Here is a 23,352-nt window from a genome sequence, read left to right as displayed (position 1 = left end):
TTATTTTGTTCAAACTTCATCTATTCCAATACGAATGGCATCATAGTCACACAAAAAAAATGTATATACAACAGATACCAACCACTTGCTTAAGTTTTTTACAACACTGCCCGTATATATACCCCTGTGCTTGTACACACCTTATGAGAAGCTCAATTGGACACGCACTGAAGATGCATTTCTGACCTGTTAAGAGGAAATAAACATCCCTCTGCCTTTGCCTGCTCAGCTTTGACTCCCGAAAATAACAGTGCCCCAAACCCCATTGGCACCAGGGCTTTCTCCAGGGAGTGTGGAAGGGCAGGATACTCGTGGCTCCGCTCCTCCCTTTCCCAGACAAGGCTGTGTTGGGTCCAATGGGGTCAGCTAAGCTACTCATGGGCTTTACCTAGAAGAGGGTGTAAAAATACCATCCATTTTCTCCAGGTCCTCTCGCATGCTCAGATTAGTGTGTGCGATGGCAGGTATCCAGGGCACACACCTATGCTGCTGGGCAAATAAAACTGAGAGACCACTGACAGGGATGCTAACCACATTTTTAAATATATATATATGTATATATTATATATGCATACATATATATGTTTTCCAACTAATACAATACAAGCTATTTCTGAATGCACTCACCCAAGAGCTGGAGGTTAATTCTGGAACCTATTCTGACCTCTACATCCTTTGCATTTTGTCTCTCTCCCGTTTGGGCTGAAGCGAAGTTTGGGTGAGTTTGTGGCTTGCAAAGCACAGCTGTCCAGAGGCTTTTGAAGAATTGCACTTGGAGTAATTCAAGTTTCTGTAATTCAGATATGTCTTCCCTGCTTTTCCGATGCACATGCATGTACCAGCATTAACTCAAAACCCAAACCTGACCACAGTGTAACAGTGTAAAAGTTAATCTTTTCCTCTGGAAAAATATAACTGGAGGTCAGCAGCTTCTTTGCAGCTAGGAACCAGAAAACAGCTTATCTGAAGGTAAAAAGAATACACTATTAAAGGAAGAGTGAAACTTCTCAGAATATTTCAATATGCAGCGTGGATTTGGGTAAGGCTGTAATGGACAGTTCAACCAATGGGTTCGTCAAAGAGGAACTTCCATCCGTCCTACTCACTCCACTGCCTCTGCTGACATCAAGCAGGAAAGTTGCTTCATTTCTCTTTGTGTCTCTCCATATGGAAAACTGAGCCATTCGTCTTGCCTTCTAGGCAGGACTGGTTTTGCAGATCCATACATGAGTTTATGTTTGCATGGGTCTGAGAAGATGCCAAGTGCCACAAGGGCTTATTTTACCACCTCAAAATCCCACTCACCTCCAGGAAGCAAATATATCCTCCCAAGAACATTTGCTGCTGTTTAATACTATTAGTTCTGCTGGGTAGGAGATCCCAGAGGACAAGTGTCCTTTTAAGGCAAGACATCTGTACATCTATATGCTCCTGAACCACAGATTATATCTAATATAATCTGCACCAGCACCTTATCAACCGGGCTACAGATGTTTCCAGGACAAGCAACTTGGCAAGATGCTCAGTTGCGAGTGATGATTTAAAAACACTTTTACATTTCAAATACATTCCATAGCTGGGGTATGGACATTCATAGCTGTTTCCTGGATGGAAATGAATGTCCATCCCTATGGCCGCTCAGCTGCCTTCTCCTGCTCTTTTCCAAAGGGGCTTATCTCCAGCACCCAAAACCATTAGGGCTGTTTATTCAGCATTTGCTCATGTCTCAGCACTGATCTGGAAGCTGCTAAAGACCTGGGTGGGCTGCTCAGCTTTGAGTCTGGGGTGGGCTGTTTTTTGCATGCAGGAGTCTAGATTCTCCATCCTCACCAGGTCTGACCTGCTCACACCACAGCGCTGGAGACACGCATCATCTGATAGCCACCAGGGACAGGAACCAAAGCCATCCTCCACCCCAGAGTACTTATTCAATAATGATCATATCATAAAAGGATCATTACAAAACCTAGGAGTACTACAAATATTTCCAGTATTTCTTCTAAAAACAAAAGTGTTCTGCTGCTGGGTTTATAACCCAACCACTGCTGTGCTGGATTTCGCAGACAAGAACAGCAAAACTGTTTAGAAGCTTTCTATTTTGTGCGGCTTCTGGAAGAATAGGAGCTGTAAAGTCACGTTTAGTGAGAATCCAAGTGTAATCTGTAACAAAAGTAAGGCAATTTTATGTTTCTTAAGGAAACAAAAAGGGACTTCAAGCTGAAAATGTCCATTGAACTGCCAGTTGATGGCAAAAATATCCTGTATTTGTCTTCATTACCTAAAATGATGAGTACAAAAGGCTTAATGTGTCATTCCCTTCCTTGCTTCCCATAGAAACTTGCAGAAAGTATAAATTAAAGTGCAACTGTACACAAAACAAAACAGCTGGCAAAACCCCTTAATGGGTCATAAGAAACTATCAAAAAGATGGATTAAAGTTTTTTAAGTTAAGTTGAATGACCACATACCTGGGACCAGCAAAAGTTCCCTTTGCTTTGTTTCTTAAAGCAAAACCCCCCAAAAGAGAAGAAAATAAACACGTGTGTGTTTGTCCCTGGATATTTTTGGCGACGTTTTCATAAAGCATTTTCTTCTTGAGTGATGAGACTATTATCTTTCTTTGAAATCAAGTAAATGGAATCGAATACCATAGCAAAGCCAAGCAGAGGCCCATGAAATTAAACCTAGGTAATCAAAAAATAAGAATTCTTTTACACAAAGTAGTCATACATGCATTAGAGCTTACTCTTGAATAACAAGAATTTAACCTTAAAAATCCCTGTAGTTTGTCTTAAAAAAGAAAACCCTATCCTTCAGGTAACCAGTAGTAAAGAAAGAGTAAAACTCTGGATTCAGATATCCCTGCCTTATCAGTGGCGTGGTGAAGGTCACAGTCCGGTGAGCAGCAGCGGGATGGGAGAGCCCTTCAGCATGAAAAGCAAGCCTCCAGCAGCATGAAGCGGTGAGCAGGGAGGTAAGGAAGGCAGATCTGCAGCAGTTCTAGGATGGTGACAACAGGCGAAGGCTTCCTATGGGAAAGGTGAGGGGTAAGTGCTCCGGAGCGGCATGATGCTGCTCCATCTCGCCTGGATCCCCACCCTTGGGTGAAGTGCGGGCAAAGCGCTGGGTTTTCAGGTGGGTCATCAGCATCTTGCTGTCCATTGGTGGCTCATTGGACTCCTGCTTGAGATTGAGGTGCTGGAACTGGTGGTGTGGCAGGGGAGAGTGAGCGTGTTGGCTGGGCATGATGATTAAGGGCTGGTTAAAAGGCAAGCAGCCTTCGCATCTGAATGTGGTGAGCAGGTCAGTAACGTCTGGGGCTCTTGTGAGAAGAAACAAAGCATCTTCAGGGACATTCCTCTGTAAAGAATTGACACTTACAGGATTTTCCATGGCAGGTTTCCAACAGGACCTTTGCAAATCCCACCTTCCCATCTTTAGCATGGGGAAAAAAACAGGGCATGGCATATTGCACTAGTGCAGAAGCATCTAAGCAGCTGCGAGTTTTAGGAGGAAAATGTTACCAGAGGCTGGCACTCTGCTGGCACCCGGGTGTGAATGCTGCAGAGCTGCTTCACTACCCCTCCACTCCATTTCTTGTAGCTCCTGGTTGACCCCTCTGACCTGGCTCAGCCCATCCTGCCCCTGCTCTGCACAGCAAAGGGGACACAACATCAATCTCATCACATGCTGCCTGTATCTCAGAAGGCTTGGCCAGCACTCAGTTAACTCAGGATGAACCAGAGGGGAGGTGTGTTCCAAAACATCAGTGATACATTTGCTACTTTACAGTCATGCCAATATTTCCCATTTGGTTCACCAGGCAAAAAAAGGATATCGGATACATTTCACCACAGTATTGTGAATGAAATGAAGCTGTTCTTGATTTCCTCAGTGCCTTGGTAGAGGGGTGTATGTTCTGGGTCTGGAATTGGGTCTGTGTCACAGTCTGGAGTGGTGAGGGGCGGAGGAGGAGGAACGAAGCAGAAGAAACAAGGGACGGACAGGTCAGACCAGATCCTCACAGTGCAATACCGTGTGCGGAGGGACCGGTGCCTCGGTGGCACTCATCAGCGAGCCAGGGCCATGATGAGGCTGGCGCACATCTCGAAGAAGTCCATGGTGTGGCTGCCCAGGCGCGGTGTCACCGAGGGGATGCTGCCCACAAAGGAGCCGCTCAGGGAGCCCATCAGTGACTGGCACTCGGTGGCCGCGGCAGCATCGATGCTCAGCCTTGGCCGGTGTAAGCCAGCGGCAGAGCAGGAGCGCTGCGGCGTGGACGAGCCAGACCTCTGCTCCATCACATCGTCTTCAATATTCAAAATAGAGCAAAGAAAGAGAGGCATTAGTTTGGCATCTGCAATGCATGTTTGGTATGGAACTAGTAACAGTAGTGGAAGCAAATGGATCAAAGGGGCTTCCACTGATTTGAAGTAGCTGCAGAAGCATTTCAAAATACAAAGATTTATTATTATTATTGTTACTATTATTATCAGCTTCAAAACTGGCCATTTTATGTGTTCTTACATCTTGCGTTGCACCATTTCCCACTTACCATCGATGCTTTTGAAATCCAAGAGATAGCTGCGGTTGTCAACCTGGTAGAGCTGCAGGCTCATCTTCACATAATTGCCTGTCACCGGGTTCTTGCGGCGCACTCTGAGATGGTAGGAGTTCACTACCTGCAGTGAGAAACAAGCTTTTGGGTGTAAGACTCAAGATAGAAAGCAGAACATTTCTTCCCTTATGTTTTTTTAAGCACTAGCAAGACGTTTTCGGAGTAAAAACAGTTTCTAGAAAGAACAATGCCTACAAAATGAATTAAATGGTTTCACATCCTATTTGCTCCTATTCTAAGAAAGATGCTTCATAGGGCTGTGATTCACCAGCTGCTGGCAGATGAAGCTGCTTTGACCCATCTGCCAGCCACCAAACTGATGTCTCCTTCGCCAGCAGCAATGGCTATATAAGCCAAAAAGTCCACTCATGTGCCCACGTATGAGGACCTTGCCCATGAAACCAGCTGGGCAGGTGGGGGGGAGCAACTTCTCCCATCAGCGCAGCTAAACTCAGTGTTCATGAATCAGTCTTGAGCTGTGGATTTTCTCTTGCTGCTTCCCACCCCACAATCTGCTGCACCTCATTTGCAATGAGATCTTCTCTGTGCTATAATTACAAAGCAATTGCATGGATGGAAAAGCTATTTTGATGAAGAGTCACATCTGAAGTTATTCTTAGGGTGGGAAAAATTATTGTGAAACCTTCTCCTACAAAATAAGCTCCACTGCCCACATAAAGACGTTGGGCTGACTTGGTTTGTGAAGCTGTACCAGAAATACATCAGGTTTGTTCACTCTCTATAAAACCGTGCAACTAACAAATGTCTGGCTGGCACACACATATAGAATCATAGAATAGTTAGGATATATGCATCTGAAGACAGTTCATCTCCTGGCTGGTGCAGTGAAATCAGGTTTCTGGGTGCTACTTGGCTTTTAGATATGTAACATTAATAAAAATAAGCAGGAGATAGAAGGCTTTGAAGAAGCAGCACAATGACCTTCACACTGTACAACCCTTGGGAGCTGGAGCGAGGAGGGTATCATCTCCTCTGGTGATGAAGATCTGGGCTGAAATTCTCCTTACCTTGCTCCTGATGCTCTCATGAGGCTGCTGCGAAAGGCCATGAGTCAGGAGAGCTCACCTCAGCAACTGCACTGAGGCTCAGGGAATCAGGCTCAGCAGCAGATATTCACAGCTAACTTAGGGATTTATTAATCTGACTTTGAAAGAGATTGTGACTAAACTCTGCGTAGCTCTGAAGAAATATCTGAAGTGAGTACCGTCAACTAAAATGTCATCTGGGCTTAAATCAAGCTTCAAGAAGCTGAGCCTAAACCAAGGAATCGGTAAGTGTCTGAAAGCACATCTGGTCCACGAGCACTGTTCCATCTCTGTCAAGGAAAATGCCACCACATCAATGCTCCTGCTCCCCTCATCTGTGCATCTTTTATGCAGATGCGTATCGTGCCATTTCAGCACACATGACTGACAGGACCCAAGCACAAATAATGAGGGTTATTGGCTCAGGAGCACTCAAGATGACCTCGCAAGGAATTAGCCACTAAAATTAGAAATGTGTCTGGCTCCTCTTATCCCTGCAGCTAAACGAGGCAGAATCATCTTTCCATCCAGAAGCCAAGAGCATTTGGAAAGCAAGCCTTTATTTCATGCCATAAATAAACACAACAGGTACTGAACCACAGCTAGCATCTTAATTCAGCATGTTTATATTAACAAGAAAGAGCTGGGATGATTGCAAGGTGGGGGGCATTCACTGGGTGAGGCTGTGAGCATACTTACTAACATCCCTGAGCAATTCAGCTCATGGGAAAATGACCCTTGAAGGCCACCAAGAAGCAGCAGCACTCCCTACCTTCCACTCGAAGTCCAGCTGTTTCATAGCACGATACACCTCGGCCATAATGTCATAGGGTTTGCTCTGGCTGCGGATTCCCAGGTGCCACTTGGCCTTTTTGACAGTCAGAGGTTTTGGCTTTGTGGTGTTGAGGGCATCCAAAGGACATCGCGCTTTGGGGCTGTCCGCTATCAACGGCGGCATCCGCTCGGGATGCGGCTTCACCCCAGGAGGGATGTGCAAGGTGCTGTCATCCATGAAGGAGCCTGTGGGGGGGCTGGAGGCGAGGTAGAACTCGCTGGCTTGGTTCATGATCCTCCGGTTGTCGATGATGAGGTGGTAAGCCACGGCTAGCTGGTCCTGAGGGTCACCACTGTACAGGCTGTTCATCACCTCTGACTCCGTGCATTCAAACTTCTCACAAACTTCCCGAACTGCATCATCATCAATGACGGTGGCATCGTAAGAAGGGTCCTCTGGGAACAGGTAACTGGGCAGCTCCTCCTTAAACCACTCATGTTCCCTAGGGAAAGCAGAGAGGAGCCACTGTGAGCTCTGTGCAAGGAGGGCTGGGGCATCCATTGCTGCCAGGCCCTCGCTTGGTCCAATATGAATCCTCAGCTGCAGGTTGAGCTCAACCCAGCCCTGCATGGGCACCCCAGTATTGCAATGGTAATGACACTTTACAAGCATGGCTGCTGGCTCACATGGCTTTGAAGTAAGAGCTCAGCACATATGAAATGCTCACACTTTTTGATTACTATGGGTCTGATAGAGATACAGAGCATCAAAGCTATCCAGGTACCCAATTCCCACTGACTTAAAATGAAGTCAATGATAATTAAGTGATAATTAAATGATAACCTTGTCTATAGGGTCTACAGAACAACTGTAATTTCACCGTAAGTGCTGCTGCTCTATAATGTAATTAAATCCTCTAGCATTAAAGAATTCAGAAATAAAACAGGCATTTTACTTGGTTTTCCCTGAAGGGTAAAATTAAGGCCATCCATTGCAAATACATCAAAAACCTGAGAACTCCTGAATGTCCTAGTAACATTTATGTATATGCTTAGCACACCAGTGGGATGTAATGATTACTATAAACCTCATAAAATGCTTAACAGTCTCCAGTTTAACAAAATGTTTCTAAAATGGCTCAGACAGTGAGAATTTTGAAGTCCTGCTACCAGTCATAAACTTATAATGATCTCTGTGGGCACACATACATGCATAAGAACCCAATTGTACCCTTTACCTTGAATTTCCACATTGAGGCAGGCAGATAAAAGGTTCATGGGCACTGCACTCATTGACTACACAAGAAGACTTTGCTGCATTTAAAGATAAACCATTTGCTCACATTTAAAACTATAACCAATATTTATGGATTAAGTTAGTAATTCTTATGTTTCTTCTCCTTTTTGATTGGATAGACACTAAGTACAGTGATTACCCTCTTATTCTGAACCGGTATCCAGGGGAAGGTGGTCTTGAAATAAAGTAATGAAAAATGGCTGGTGGATATTAAGTTCTTAGAATCATTGTGCAATATAGCTGGGTTTGCTAAGCACTTTTAGGAGCTTTTTAGGCTATTTTATAATGCAATAAAACAGCATTTATATATGTAAGACCAGGTCCCTTCCAACCCAAACCATTCTAGGATTATATATACACATATATGTATATATACACAGGCACACAAAATACATACAAAATCATCACCCTGTTCATCCTCACCTATCTCTTCATCAGCACAGAAGGGTGCATGAATGCTCCTTGAATCACTTGGGACAAAAATCAGCTGGATTAGCTGACTACTGCTCACACACCAGCAGATAACCCCCAGGACAACCACCGCCCTCTGCTACCAGTCTGTCAGAGCCCCCCGAGCACAGCCAGCCAACCCCATCCCACCCTGGCTGACCTGATGTCCTTGATGGTTGCTCGCTTGAGGGGGTCAACCTGCAGCATGTGCATGAGGAGAGTGGCAACGGAGCGGTTGAGGTATTCTGGGATGTAAAACACACCTCCCCGGATCTTCTTGAAGAGAGTGGGGACGTGCTCGTCGTCGAAAGGCAGAGTGCCACAGAGAAGGGCGTAGAGGATAACACCGCAGCTCCAGATGTCCACCTCTGGACCAGCATACAGCCTGGGTGAAGGCAAGGCAGGAGAAAGGTGTCATCCCCTGTCCTCCTCTCCTTAGTTAGGGTGCAGGCTGTACCGGGTGAGCTGGGGACCTGCTGCCAGCTCCACCAGGCCAGAGCTGCATCCCACCCCAGGGCCGCTCACATGGATGCTCCCAGCTAAACCTGCCTAAGCCAAAATCACTGAGGAGTGAGGGGAAATGACACGGCAGAGCTGGTGCTGGCTGCCCGCGCTTCTCTGGATGGCCATGCACATCCCTGCCTCTGCCAGACCCTCCACAAAGCAAACCCCTATTTCCAAGAGCTTTGCCAGGTTCCTTATTGCTTTGCCCCAAGGGCTCAGCCACCAATTTCTGTTCATAGAAGCCTCAAATGGTTTGGGTTGGAAGAGACCTTACAGTTCCAACCCCCCTGCCATGGGCAGGGACACCATTCATTCAGCGAGGCAGATGAAATGGCAGCAGGTAATACATCTTTGAGCATTTACTCTCTGTTGAAGTGTGTGTGCTGGTACATGAGCACTCCTGCTTCTGACCAGCTGCTAATGTGCTCCCTGGCATCACCAAGTCTGGACACCCCAAATATACTGACTTTGCTGCTGCCTGCTTGCTCTATTTGTTTATCTGGTTTGCTACAACTGATGCATTCCTGCAGTGCTTACCCTTGGGCTGTCAAACCTTACCAAAACACAGAGGTTCAAATGGAAATAGAGAAGTCTCTTCCTGAAACCTCAGCATCCTGCACTCGCTCCTCCTGAAAAGCACCCCCACAGACACACCAATGTACAAAAAGCGCCAGTCATGCACACAGCCATTCCCTGAACACCACTACAACACCAGTTCTGCATACCCAAGGGTGAGACTTTCCCCACTGAGGCCAGGGACAGCAGCAATGTCAGTTTGGAAATGCAGACGATTAGCTAGATGCCTTCTTGATCCTGCCTCCATGCCCAACTCCAACAGATAGGAAGCCTGATCCTTTTGCTGATAACTGCATGACCTGAATAGCTGACTGGACTTTTAAGCCTGAACGAGATACACTTTTAGGCCTCCGAAATCTGAGCTGTCACACTCCACTGCTTTTGTGCTCTACCCGGCAAAGGCAGCAGGAGCTGGGAACCAGCTCCCCTGACCCGCACACCCAGTGGGAATGCACTCATCCCACTGCAGGAACAGTGGATTGTGTCTTTTTTCTCATAAATGCGTACTCTGCTGTAGCTTTGACACGGCAGATTGGGATATTAATCAGGGGTATTAAGCATCACCGGTACTACAAATGGTATTGCAGCTATAGGCAGTGAAAAAGTGCAATGTGTAGGCTTGATTTTGGTCTTATTTCAACTTTTGTTGCTAATAAGCTGTATTGCCTGTATCCTTGGAACAATCATGCTCTGCATACAGGGACTAAATCCTCCTTGTTAATCTGCCATGTGCCTTGTCTCCTAAATGTGCGTTTGGCCTTTACTGAAAACGACATTGAAATAATACTAATAATATTTATTTGGACTCATGGTAGAGCTTCTGGCTTGGTCCCCCTCTTGACAGTGAGGATTTACTTGGTTTCGCACAATGAGCTGTAGTCACAACAGGGTTTTTGGATGCTAGTCTAATTCCTAGGATACTCTGCCAACACTTATATTGACATAAACAGGGATAAAATAACCATAATCACAGCGAACACACTTTGAGCAAAATGTTGTATTTAAAAGCTATGGTTATAGGCAAAATTCTGTGCTGGAAATACAGGAAAACTACTGCTCATGCTAAGGGCAGCTCAAAAATACGGGTCACAAAATGAGACGGGCAGTTTGAAGGACCATACAGAGGACTGAAATCTGTATTTGCAATCCTTGGTATGCTATTATAGAGAGAGATGATAGGGAAATAAGCACAGTCTGGGTAACTTAGGTTCCCAACAGTAAAACATAGGAGGTAACACTTCTGTATCAACATAGTAAAGTCCGATTCACCCTTGCAGAATGCATTCAACGTGCCATGTGTTGTGCAGATGTTGCATGCTGCAACATGCAACCACACTGGAGGTTTGTCAACTCAAGTCATCAATCTGAAACAAAGTTATAAGGGTTGAAACTACTGCCATGAACAAAACCCCAGCCTAAGGAACCAGAAGACAAGTATCTTCAACACAAGAGCTCAACAATGTAGGGAAGTGATTAAAGATCTCCCTGATTCTTCTGCTAGTGAACGGTTTTCCTCATTACACTGTTATTTTATATTATAGGTGGGCAGGAGAGAAGGTTGTGATCTGGAAAAGCCTTTCCATCTGAAACCTCAGTATTTGCATGCTAAGAGTAATTTCCCTCCTCTTTAATTAGCAATATAGTCAACATCTCCTATCCTAATTCATCCAAGGTGAACACCTTTAGCAAAACCTGGTTTCCTATTGCTATTGCAGGTACTGCAATAACCAAGCATACTTTCAGATTTCTGCCAGTAGATTCACCTAAACATAAAATACAGGCTGGAAGGCAGGACCCAGCTGCTTTGACTAGATGTGCAAAGCTGTTTCCAATCCCAAGAACACATTTAAAGACTATGTGCTCACACAGGTTCTGGTGAGAAGTGGAATGTCCTACCTTCCAGAGATGACTTCAGGGGCTGCGTAATTTGGGGAGCCACAGCTGGTGCGTAGGAATTCGCCATCTGACATCATGTTGGACAATCCTAAAAAGAAGATGTTTAGTGTATAGTGATGTTTGATGTGAGGGTCCAGGCACAGAGAACTCAGTGTCTCACAGAGAAGGAGAGGTATTGTAAATGGAGGGGGAAATTTGAGGGGGGGACCGTTCATTTAATTTAGATAAAACTCCTTTGAGCTGATCTGAAAATTCTGATGATTCTTATAGAAGCACAGACTGGTTTGGTTTGGAAGGGACCTTAAAGCTCAACCAGTACCAACCCCCTGCCATGGACAGGGACACCTTCCACTACAGCAGCTTGCTCCAAGCCCCTGTGTCCAACCTGGCCTTGAGCACTGCCAGGGATGGGGCATTCACAACTTCCTCCACAATTATCATCATTATTGTTATTTTGATGTCCAACCAAAGAATATTCACTCCAGGCTAATTTTGCTTCTGTAAATTGCAAATCCCAGAGCACACAGGAACAGAGACATAATTCATCCCAGAGCTCTTCCTTTATATAGGAATTGTGTTGGGGTGTGAAATTAGTAAATCTTCAAAAGGATTTATCACTGCTAGAAAGGAGTCATCAGGACACGGCTGGTAGCCCAGCTATTCCAATGGATTTCAATCAGGAATGCAACCTAACAGCCTCCTGTTACTGCTCATTTGTAAAACAAAGTGAGGCCAAGAGCACATGGCAAAACCTATGGAGAACATGCATGAAAATAAACATGCAGCCAGCTCAACCTGGAACTAACTGCACCGAGTCTGTCTTATACATAAATCAGCTAAATCTTTGTATTAGGTGATTATACTAAAACATAGTGAAGATTTGCATTACTTTCCTGCTCTATTCTTAATGGCAGTACAGAAGCAGCCTACAGTAGGTAATCCCTGCTTTTCAAAAGGGATGGTGTTTACAACTGTGGGCTTTTCAGGTAAAGCAACTGCTTAGTGGTTAGGAAAACAGGCTCTGGGTTTTGTAAGGCGTGCTACACGGACACGCTCCAGCAAGCGCCGCGGAGCTGGCTGCATGTCTGGAATGCTGCTGGGGTCACATACCAAAATCAGCTATCTTTGCATTCATGTGTGCGTCCAGCAGCACGTTCTCTGGTTTCAGGTCTCGGTGGACTACCATGTGTCTGTGGCAATAATCCACTGCAGAGAGAATCTGCTGGAAAAGGCGTCGAGCTTCTGCCTCTTCAACCTACAGAGGCAAGGGGAAATAATAGTCCTGAAGGTTGGTCTGCATGCAGAGCTGGCAAGGGAAGGTTTGACTTAGCAAGGAGCCAAAACGTTCCAGGGTACAGAGAGAAAATCACAGTGCGCTTGTGACCAGAAGCAGCAAATAAAGCAGATTTCCCCCCTTGCATTTTATAATGTGCTAGTCTCTGCAAATGATACAGCCCGGAGATGAAATTAGAAACCTGAATTTAGCTGAGCTATCAAGAACGTGCTGGTGGCACCTATGAGGCAATGGCCTGCTATCCCAACAGGACCAATTCTCTTACACAGCACATGCAGATCAAGGCTGGACAAAACACCGCAGAGGATGCTGCAGGGAGCAATTCCTCATGGACAGATGGCTTTGGGGAAAAAAAAGCTAAAGGTGGAATACTGTGATGATTTAAATTAGCTATAAAGTTGTCTGACTTTTATTAAGAGAACTTACATTTAAAATGATGAGGAGAATGATTATTTTGACTGATTATTTCCTAAAAACACTTGATGAAAAATTTAGTTTCTGTATGCAAAAATCCAGAAAAGATCCAAATTAGTCACTGAAAAGATCCAGATGGGTGAAACGTGCTGGAAATCAGAACTACACTCAGAAAAGTGGAGTCCACTCCATCGACCAGTGCACTAATCTATGCCATTTAGTTATAAATGCATTGATTTTTGTTGTACAGACAGGAAATGTATAATGGGCTGATCCTTCACCTGAAACCTTACTCTGAATGTCCACTTAAGCCCATTTTTATCTCCTTGCCCTGCAATTGCTCCCTGACTATGAGGAGGTCCATGGGGCAGACACTAGTGATTTTCTTTGTAACCATAATACCACATTCCATGGGTTTAACCTACACCTCAGGTGATTTATAACCAGCAGGATTACTGGCTTTTGAGAACGTTGTTCAGATAAGCCACATCCTTTAAAAGTCTTCAAAAACCCTGACGTGGAACCAAGGGGGAGTCTCAGGGAGGTGAACGACTGGGATGGAGACCACACCGAGCCGTCTTCCTTTTCATGCCGTAAATCTGCTGCTGAACCATGGGGGTTTTGACAGGCAACCCGTAGCTAAAAATGATAAAACTATGCTAGTTTTCCAAATATTTGCACTAAGCAACACGTTACCTTGGATGCTTTGGGTTGCGTATGGAAATACATCAGAGAACGCTGCAAAAAAAAATCACACACAGCGTTTGTGTGAGCTGGGTACGAGACACTTCAGATGGGTTTGCTGTGAAGCAACTTCTATTTTAGGCCTTAACCTTAACTGTGCTCCCTTTAGCAGTCGTTTTGCTTCTAAACACCATCCTCTTCCCACACAGGTGTTTGGGCTGTGTTTGGGCACGGCACTGGCACTTACACGTCCATGCTTACAGATGTAATCAAACAGTTCACCACCGGATACGTATTCCATGACCATGAAGAAGTCCGTTGGCGTGCTGATGACCTGGTACCTTCAAAAACACAAGTGGATTACTTAAGAAAATAATCAAGAAGAACAGGGAAAGGCTTTTAAACAGATTCATGTCAACACTTAAAATAAGCATTTGTTTGGATCTTGCATTTATAACTGCTTTCCACTTCTGAAAAGCCATCTCTTATTTCGAGTATAATCTTTCCCTTGTCTATGAAAGGATCTCTTTTACAGACCTACAGTTTTGCTTCAAGCTTTTAAATGATCCTCTGAAATCTCTGCCAGACAATCCTGTGACACTAAGGACTGTCCTGACTTACAAATTTCCATTTTGGCTAAGATTTGCAACAACAGCTTTAGAAATGAATGCTTCTTTTGCAGGGGGCAGGGAACGGGGTATAGTTGGTTTCCCTTGCATAAAGCATAAAGAAGATGAAGAACTCTAGGCACTAGAGGGAGCTTCTTTTGAAAGCTTTAGAAACAAAGATGAGCACCCCAAAAAGTTATTTTTCAAATATTAAATCCCTCTATATTCTAGAATGGGGAAAAAAATAAAAAGAACACCACCCTTGACTTGCAAATTATTTATTCTCCATTTTCGTTCAGTATGATCCCTGAGCACTGCAAACCCATTTCAGTGTTCCAGCTGATAAAATACCATCAGCTGAGGTCAATGCTGCTACAGGCATTCATAGCAGCACCATCTGAGACACCCCTCTCTTTTATTCCACATACATTGTGGTTTGCTTTTTTCTTTTTACAGCCGAATTTCGGTGGGTTGGAATTTGTCACAAACACATTTCAAACCGTTTTCAGAGATCAGCAGTGAACAGGTGGTAGCCCCATAAAGATCAACAGCATCAACCTAATTTTTCTGAAGTGCTTTGGACCCAGACATCCCAGCTACTGTTAACTGCCCCACTATTTCTTTTATATACACATAAAAAGCTATTGAAAGAGCAGGTTTATGCACCAAGGTCTCTCTTCCTCACCTCTTTTATCACTGTATTTCATGATTGCAGTATGTACCATAGGACACTTACATTGTTAAGTTGGGTTTAATTTTTAGGCTTTAATACTTCGACAAATGTGTGACCAGGACTTAACTTGCAGGATGCTGGGTACACAGCTGGGGACTCTTGCTGGGTTTTTCATGAAATAATACCAATCTGTTCTCCAATAAATCCATGGAACTGTGAAGTTACTCTAAAGTCAACAGCTGCTGCATGGTTAGTTATTTAACTGTAGAGAAAATTTGTTTTCCCTTGCCTCTAAATCCCAGGTATTTGCTATATCTCATGCCAGTTTTAAGGCTGACCTAAATGTCAACTTCTCCTTGCAGTTACCATTCAACAGCTTTCTTTTACAGAAATGCCAAAGATATTATCAAGTGCCTCGTTAATGTGGCCTGCCTGCACAAACTGGGGATTGAGAAGGATTCCCAGAGGCTGGAGTGCAGGTGCTGATTTACAACTTAAATTCAGGTTCATCAGAGTGGCAACTTTGAAAACCTATGTCTGAATAATAAATAATAATAAAGAAATGTTCCTTTAAGCTCTGGGTAATCAGGCTATTAAAACATAAATCCTATTGACTTTGGGCCAAGGCTTCACTCTATGAGCCTGGCCATGCCGCCGGTCTTCAGGCGCAATTCTCAGCAGCTCCAATACTGGAGATCTGAAGCTTAAATAGGATCATCACAAAAACTCTTAATAGCATCCCAGCACAGGAAAGCCCAGACCTTCCCTACACACCTTTACAATGGTCTCTGTGTTCAACAGAGCACAGCTTTGAGCAAAACCTGATGCAGGGACATTGGTCTGTTGGCTGTTACTCCCAATGGGAGAAACATCTTCCATCATTGCTCAAAGTGTCAACTGTGTCCCCTCCATAAATTAGTGGGAGTCTCTCAAAAAGCAATGATTAGCTCCAATGTGCAAAACCTTGACCACATACCTAACATCATCTACTACTCCAAGCCATCTCCTGAAACCTAGTCAATTGTGAACTTGAAGTCTTTGCAGATCGAGTAAGCTGAAAGGCAGAAGGGTACTCACAGTTTGATAATATGAGGGTGCCGAAAGAGTTTAAGGTTTTGAATTTCCCGTTTGATCTTCCCAACCACATCCAGGCTGCGGATTTTCTGCCTGTTGAGTATTTTTACTGCTACTTTGTGCCCAGTCAGCTGGTGTTCGCCAACTATTAGAAAGAAAGCATTGCAAAGTCACTAAACTGTATAGCAAGATTCACATAGGCCATTTAGGACATTGATTTATAAGCAAAAAACAACTCTTGAAGGGAAAAATAACAAAATACGAGGGGGTGAAATATTTTATCTTAGTTTTTGTCTCTTGATTGTTTTCCCACTGGAGTCATGTAAGACAGAAGGGAGGAGACTTCTCCACAAAAAACACTCCACTAAATAAAACACTGAGTTACTGGAAGAGGTCATACCCAAAGCTAATTTGCAAGGGTTTATAGCATGTAAAAGCTGCATTAATCATAAACAGATATATTTAAATAGAAAAGGAGAATCTCCACCGTAACACACTGGTGGATTAAACCCCTGATAAACCAAGTCTTAGAACTAGACCATCACACTTCTTTAAAAAAATGATACAGGGATTTTCCCTGCCCAAAATTGGACTGCAGGATTTGCATTACTAAAATGAATTTCTATTTATACTTTCTTAAGCGTGCTTCTTGGTTTGATGACAGGCTGCAGGAACACTGCTGTACTGCAAGAGCAAAATGTGGTGTTAGAAAAGATACAAACTTCAGGATGGGTTTTTATAATGGGCACTTGGTGCATTGAGATGATGCTTATCTCCTGTGTACGGGGACAAACGGCAACCACAGACTAGGAGTAGCACCACTGTCACTGGGGGACTGGCACTAACTTAACAATAATGTGAAATGGATTCAGCATCCGATCCATTTGTTATCAATAAACAGACTATACAAACAAAATATGAAGCTCCTAGGAAGCACGATTTATATTGAAGTTTATAGCAGAAACTGCTTGGAAACTGTCAGCTGGATGTTGATGTCCAAAAGGGTTCTCTGGCCATGAGCTACCCCTTCTCAACAATTCATGTTGTATTAAAAACAGTAACATACGGATGGTTTTCTAAAGACTGCACAGAAAACCTGCTTACAGTAAATATTTGTGCTCTTTAATTATGAACGTTACCCTTCCAGTACTAACATACAGCACAAGGAGTTAATAATTACAAGCAAACCATGTTATTACATTATTAGACTGTAATTTTGGAGGCTCTAATGAGCTGATCAGAAGCAAGCGGAGTAAGCAGTCGGCGTGAGAAGGGCAGGGCGGCAGCGCCGGCGCTGCTCAGGGCATGCCAGGTCACTATTATTAGCCACCAGATAAGACCTACCAGAGATTCTTTCCTCAGTAAGAGCATCCTAAAAATAAAACACTTTACTGCCCTTGAAAATTAAAGCAGCGCTTTGCACGTCCATTTTATTCCTCGCAATACTTGAAACTACTAGGTGAAATTAAAATAAACTCAGCTTTGCAGTATAGATGCAATTTAGAGATTAGCTGAGGGCTGGAGGAGGCAGATAATTCCTCTCTCGCGGTGCAAAGATTGTGCTGTAAATAGTCCGAGGAGGCATTTTCCCCGGTGCATCCTTGGAAAGAGGGGAGCAGGGCAGTACTGGAGGAAGCCTCTGCAAAGCACCATGTGTGCAAGGGGCACAAAAGCGTGCTCAAGCTTTATTGCAGCTTGCAAACGGGTCAGGGTACAGCCTCTTCGTTAAGTGCAAGAAATACTCCCCAAGTTGTGCCAGTAGTAATCTTATAAAGGGTACTGATCTCTATCTGCCAAGCTTGTCATGGTGTATATTACACCGAGGAGGCTGGGGAAGGCATGAAAGGGGGGCATAGGACATCTTCAGCAGACATTCAAAAGGGACAGAGAATCCACACCTTCTCTTGCCCAGAGAAGCTGTGGGTGCCCCATCCCTGGCAGTGTTCAGGACCACGTTGGAAGGGGCTTGGAGCAAGCTGCTCTAGTGGAATGTGTCCCTGCCCATGGCAAGGGACTGGAACTGAATGAGCTTTAAAGCCGCTTCCAATCCAAACCATTCTATGATTCTATGTCTTTGAGATCAAGTCTTTCACCAGCAGCATTCAATTTGGTCAAATATAGCACTGCAATACCTCTGCTCTCTCTTTCCCCGGAGCACAAGAACCTGTGCTTTGAAAGCTGCCCTTGATTCACTCAGGTCCATGGTAGAAATGTAACACACGCAGCCATTAGCTGGGAAACTGAGGAACAGCAACAGAAAGAGGTTTAACACTGAACTAGGAAGAAACCCCTGGTTTCTGCCATCCTTTGTTTCAAGACAATCCCTTCTGGCCTTACCCCAGCTTATGCTTTGAAAATCTTTTATTATGCACTTGGGAAAAAAAATAAATGGCCATGCCCGGAATGAATAATTATTGTTTTTAATACCATTGCTGAAGAGTTCGTCTCCCTTCCATCCATGACAAACACTGTGTAACTCTGTGAAGGTTTGCTAGCTCCAACACATTAATAATTAAAAATAAACAGTCTATTTTGTAATCCATCTTTTGCTTACAGTAAGCATTAGATACAGAGATATTATTGTTCCAGTCCCCTGTGGCTTGTTAAGCCTACTCGAACGCCTTGAGAAATAGAGACAAAGACACAACATAATTTGCTATGTGGTGGGAGACTTTGAAGCCTTTCAGGTCTCCTTGGCTGCAGCCTGCAGATGCAGGAATTTTGACATGGGGTAGCAAGAACAACCTTCCCTCTGCTCAAGGAGTCACTGCCACTGACTCCATGTGCACATTGATGGGATAATCTGGCCCCAGGATGAGCATAAGCATGGAAGATGATGCTTGGGATGCTCGTCTCTAAGGGGTTTGTCCTCACCCCAGGGGTGGGCAATGGTGGCCTGTGGTGGTGGTGAGGGAGCCCTCTCCTTTCCTCTCACTAACTCCCTGGATTAAAAGCCCAGAGGAGAAGAAGGGGCTGAGTGGCAGTATTAGAAAGGGGATTTAAACACATATCTTGTCTTCTAGTGACAAATACTCAGGTAAGGTTTACCACAGCTTAAAATGAGCAACTGGAGTGAGCAGTGAAGATGGATTTCACACTGAGAGGAGAAGCACTGCACACTGTGCTGCAAAATAACCCAGCCATAAGGGTTAGGTGGTAATGCTGACCCTAAACTCCAAAAACCAGCCCCAAACAGGATGCAGTGTGAGTGTCCTCAGCTGCTCCCTCATCCACATGCACATGTGACTGCCTGGGCACAAGTACACTTCAGCATCAGATGCTGCTAAGGAAAGAAGGGAAGGGATATATAGAATTAGTTTCTGAAAGAAGTTCCTTCTAATTTAGTTATTTTTATAAGGAAAAAATGAGGAGGAATAGTGTTTATAACACCATAAGCCGAGATCATCATTAAAAGTCCTTGACAGCATAGCTTTTTTTACAGCAGGTACCAAAGAAGCCTACCGCTGGATGCATGTTTGATGCAGCTCAGTTAAGCACAAAGAGTTAAGTTTTGCAAATGCTTCAGTGGAATGTAGAAGTTTACGGAGGGGTGAGAAAACTCCTTTCCTACCAGCTGTGCCAGCCTTTATCTTAGCCCAAAGTTAAAAATGAAATCCATCCAAAGCATATATTTAGCAACACTGCTATTAATTCTACCCCAGCGCCACTTGCTCGCATGTTATATCATCCTTCCTTTCCCTTCCCTTCATCTGTTCAGTCTCCATTAGTTTATCTTCCCTCCAACGCAAGGTTTGTTCTTCAGCAGCAATGGCACAGTGCAGGAGAAAACAGGATTTGACCCAATTCATAGCGTTATGAGGTTTCAGCATAACCAACATAAACATCACCCATGCACTGCCGGTCCTTGAGGGACCGCAAACCAATCACCTTGGTGGCCAACAAGTGTGGGTAAGAAACCACCAAGTGGCCATTGGGAATGTCGTGCATGGAAAAATATTTGTGCTGCTGGATTTTGACTGATGGTCCCCAAGCTGCAACCACCGTGAACCTCGTTGTGCAAGGGCTGTGGTTTCGGGAGAGGTCTTCAGGGACCTGCAGGGTGGGACGTGCCCGTGACAAACACAGCAGCAGTTCTTCTAACCCATCCTTACCAACCACCAGTGGAGGAGATACCATCTCCTTCCTTCATTGCTTCACTAAAATCATAATCCAAGATCATTTCCACAGTTGTTTTCTCCAAATTAACCTTATTTTTAGCCTGCAGGACAGGGAAAATAACTACCTCCAGCTCTCCTAGTATTTGGCAAAATCCTGTGCAGTAATGCTGACCCTTAGCATGAGACCTCCTACCCATCCACCACATTCGCATCCACCGCAGTTTCTCCTGCCACCTTCCTCTTTTCTAACAAATGCTGTATTTCTGTCACCAACTCCAGCTGCAATTTCAGTATTAGCACTAAAATCCTGCTCTCATCGGCCAACCTATTTGGCCCCCTCTGAAGAAAGCCTTGCGTAGTCTTCCTTTAAATGAGATCAAGGAACTGAATGGGCTTAAAACGAGGAGTTTCTTGCAGTATTTAGCTACTTTTTAGGAGGATCTGTTCACTGATGTCCCAGAACAAACATCCCAGTGGGGCAGCAGGGACTTTTTCTGTTACATCTCTGGTTTCTGATGGCTCAAAGTGATTATTCAGCTCCAGCCACAAATTCGAGCTCTGGTTGGTAGCCCATCATTACTAAATCCTTTCTTCCATTGCCATTTTGTTTATTTCCTTAACAATTATAAACCTTGACAATTGTAATTTTATGATTTCTTAACCTTGAGGAGTAAAAGGCCTCTTGTGCAAGGCCGTGTTGGAAGAAAACACACCACCCACAAGCAATGTCACCGACTGCACCAGCCTTCTTAGTGTAAAAGCAATTATTACACACACCATATACAACACTTGAACCAATCAGGCCAAAATCTTCCTTTTTCTCACGTCTCTTGCTAAACAGGGTGAACGCAGCTATTTCTAAAGCTCATTTGATTAAAATGCTGGAATTCTGTCTAAATAGGAGCTTGAGTTTCTTCTTCTCAGTTTCCAATCTTGAGTGCAAATTACACCTGTCAGATGTAGGCTAAATATTGAGGGGCCAGAGGGTATATATATATAAAATACGTGTATATATATATATGCATATATGAAGGATACTATGTACCTGTAAAGGATTTTGAGCTAGGAAATCTTTTATGCCATTTGAAATGTTTCTTTGGAAACTGTCAGTTTTTACTAAGGTCATATATGGAGTGGGGGGTGTTTGTACTAGTTACTCCTGGAAGGTAGTTAAGGAAAAAAGGCTATTGTTGGCAGGCTTAATTTGGTCTGCAAGGACAAAACCCTGTCTTTGGAGCCCTTTTTGAGGTCTGCTGGTATCCACCAGTGATTTCAATGGTCCTTACTGTTAGAAGTACTTATTCCAATAACTCTTCAGTCAGTAAAGTTGTGGTTTGGGATTAAACACGGCAATATATTTTTAGGGGCCTGATTAATGGTCACAGGTGGATTTAGCTCCAGTGGTTGTGGTGGTTTCTTTCCCCTGCTGTCAAATTTGGGGTTATTTTAAAACTCCAGTCGCTGCATGCAGGCACATCACCCCTTCGAGCAGCCACTACACTGCCCTGGCCGGAACAAAATCCATTTCCAACCAGGAATCACCGCTATCCATTCTGCTTAGACAACACTTTTTGTTGGGTTTTGGTTGGTTTTGGGTTTTTTTTAATATCTTGATTCAAACTGAAATTTGCTTGTAACGGCAGAATTCACAGGGAAAAGAAACAGAAACCTTTGCAAACCAGGTAAAGCAAAACAGCGCCTTGAACATGCAAGCTGACTACTCTGGCAGGAATGACACAGGAATCCCCGTGTACAGCCCAAGCCTGACCCGACCCTCCATCCCCGCCTGCTGCCGGTCTCAGCCAGTTCCCAAGCTCCCCAGGGATAACGCACAGGGGGGCAGCAGAAGGAACCCCCTTTACTCCCCGTTCCTCACACCCACCCGAAAGCACTTGCCGCCTCATCGGGAATGAAGGGGCAGAAGGGAGCGGAGCCTGGGCACGGCGAGGGAAGGATGCCCGTCAGTGCCGGCTTTGCTGCCCAACCTTCCCATCACCTTCCTCCTAGTTCTGGAGGAAAGTTTTGGTGGGTCCTGCTGGGCGCACCGGCGGCTGCAGCACACAAGGGCGAGGGCTCCATCTCCCTCCCGCCGCCCGCTACCCTCCGAGCCCCATTCCCCTCCTCACAACCCCACCCCGAGAAGGGGGCACCTCCCACCCCGAGCCCACGGGGCCGGCGCCGGGCTCCCCCCCCGCTGCCCCCCGGGGATGCTGCGCGGCCTCGCCGCGGAGGGGAGGCGATGCAGGGCGCGGAGGCCCGCGTTAGAGGAGGGAGAAAGGAGAAAGGGGGTGCGCAGCCTGGAGCCCTCCCCACGGCCGCGGTACTCAGCTCTTGACTTTGCCGAAGGTGCCGACCCCCAGCGTGTCTCCCAGCACGTAGTGGCCGATCTTCACCCGCCCGTCGTGCTTCTGCTTCTCGGCCATGTTCGCCCCCCGCCGACGGACCACAATGCACAGGGCCGGCCCGGCTCCGCTCCGCTCCGCTCCGCTCGGCTCGGCGGGCGGCGGCGGCGGCGGCAGCGGGAGCGGCGGCGGGGCGGGAGCGCCGGGAGTACCGGGGCCGGGTGCGCGGGAGGCGGCTGGCGCGGCCCCGCGGGCGGGGAGGAGCGCGCCCTCCGCGGCGGCGGCGATGGATGGATGGATGGATGGATGGATGGATGGATGGATGGATGGATGGATGGATGGATGGATGGATGGATGGACGGATTGGGGGGGGGGCTGACACCTCGTTGGGGTGTGCCCGGCCAGAGGTGCACCTGCCTGGGGGTGACACCCCCGTAGGGCGGCACTGCCTTGGGGTGACACCCTCCTCGGGGCGTGCCCTTCTTCTGGGTGGGTTCAGCTCTCCATGGAGTGCACCCGGCTTTGGGGGTACCTGCTGGGGAGTGACACCCTCCTTGGGGGGTGCTGTGCTGGAGGTACAGCCTCCTTGGGGTGCAACAGCCCGGGAGTGGCACCTTCCTTGCAGTGACACCACCCTTAGGGTACACCCTCCGTGGTGTTCACCTGCCTGCTGGGGACACTCTACTTGGGGTGCACCTTCCTTATGGTGCACTCTCCTTATGGTGTACGTGGCTGGAGACGGCTCCTGTCAGAAGGTGCATCTGATTGCTGGTAGCACCCTCCCTGGGTTGGCATCTCCCTGGAGGGGTGCAGCTGCCTAAGAGTGATGCTCCCTGGGACGCACCCTGCTTGCAGCGCACCCCTACTTGGGTTGAACCCTCCTTATAGCGCACCTTTGTTGGGGTGCCGCTGCTTGGAGGTGATACCCTTCTTGGAAAGCATGTGCCTAAGAGTGACACCTTCTTTGGAGTGACAACTCCTGTG

The 23,352-nt window shown here is 45.7% G+C and overlaps 1 protein-coding gene across 5 annotated transcripts; it reads right to left on the bottom strand.

Annotated features, from left to right (window-relative positions):
* PRKAA2 (protein kinase AMP-activated catalytic subunit alpha 2) lies at positions 1–22,521 on the bottom strand. 5 transcript variants are annotated; one of them, XM_057409262.1, is made up of 10 exons: positions 22,356–22,521; positions 15,912–16,053; positions 13,801–13,894; positions 12,272–12,416; positions 11,162–11,249; positions 8,346–8,570; positions 6,437–6,941; positions 4,556–4,682; positions 4,036–4,309; positions 1–3,360 (listed from the first exon to the last, which is right to left on the bottom strand). In XM_057409262.1, the coding sequence occupies exons 1-9, from the start codon at positions 22,447–22,449 to the stop codon at positions 4,071–4,073; spliced, it is 1,659 nt and encodes a 552-aa protein (XP_057265245.1). In that variant the 5' UTR covers positions 22,450–22,521; the 3' UTR covers positions 1–3,360; positions 4,036–4,070. The 5 variants fall into 5 exon arrangements, with proteins under 5 accessions (XP_057265245.1, XP_057265244.1, XP_057265248.1 ...); XM_057409261.1 differs by having other exon boundaries at positions 1–4,309; XM_057409265.1 differs by having other exon boundaries at positions 1–4,309; positions 22,381–22,521.
* Between the last annotated feature and the right edge of the window lie 831 nt (positions 22,522–23,352).

Source organism: Pezoporus wallicus, unplaced genomic scaffold, assembly GCF_028554395.1.
Source record: "Pezoporus wallicus isolate ANWC-B61680 ecotype Strahan unplaced genomic scaffold, APGP_CSIRO_Pwel_v1 contig_8108, whole genome shotgun sequence".
NCBI lineage: Eukaryota > Metazoa > Chordata > Aves > Psittaciformes > Psittacidae > Pezoporus > Pezoporus wallicus.
The sequence above is the reverse complement of the archived record's forward strand: the minus strand, read 5'-3'. Positions and strand labels throughout refer to the sequence as shown.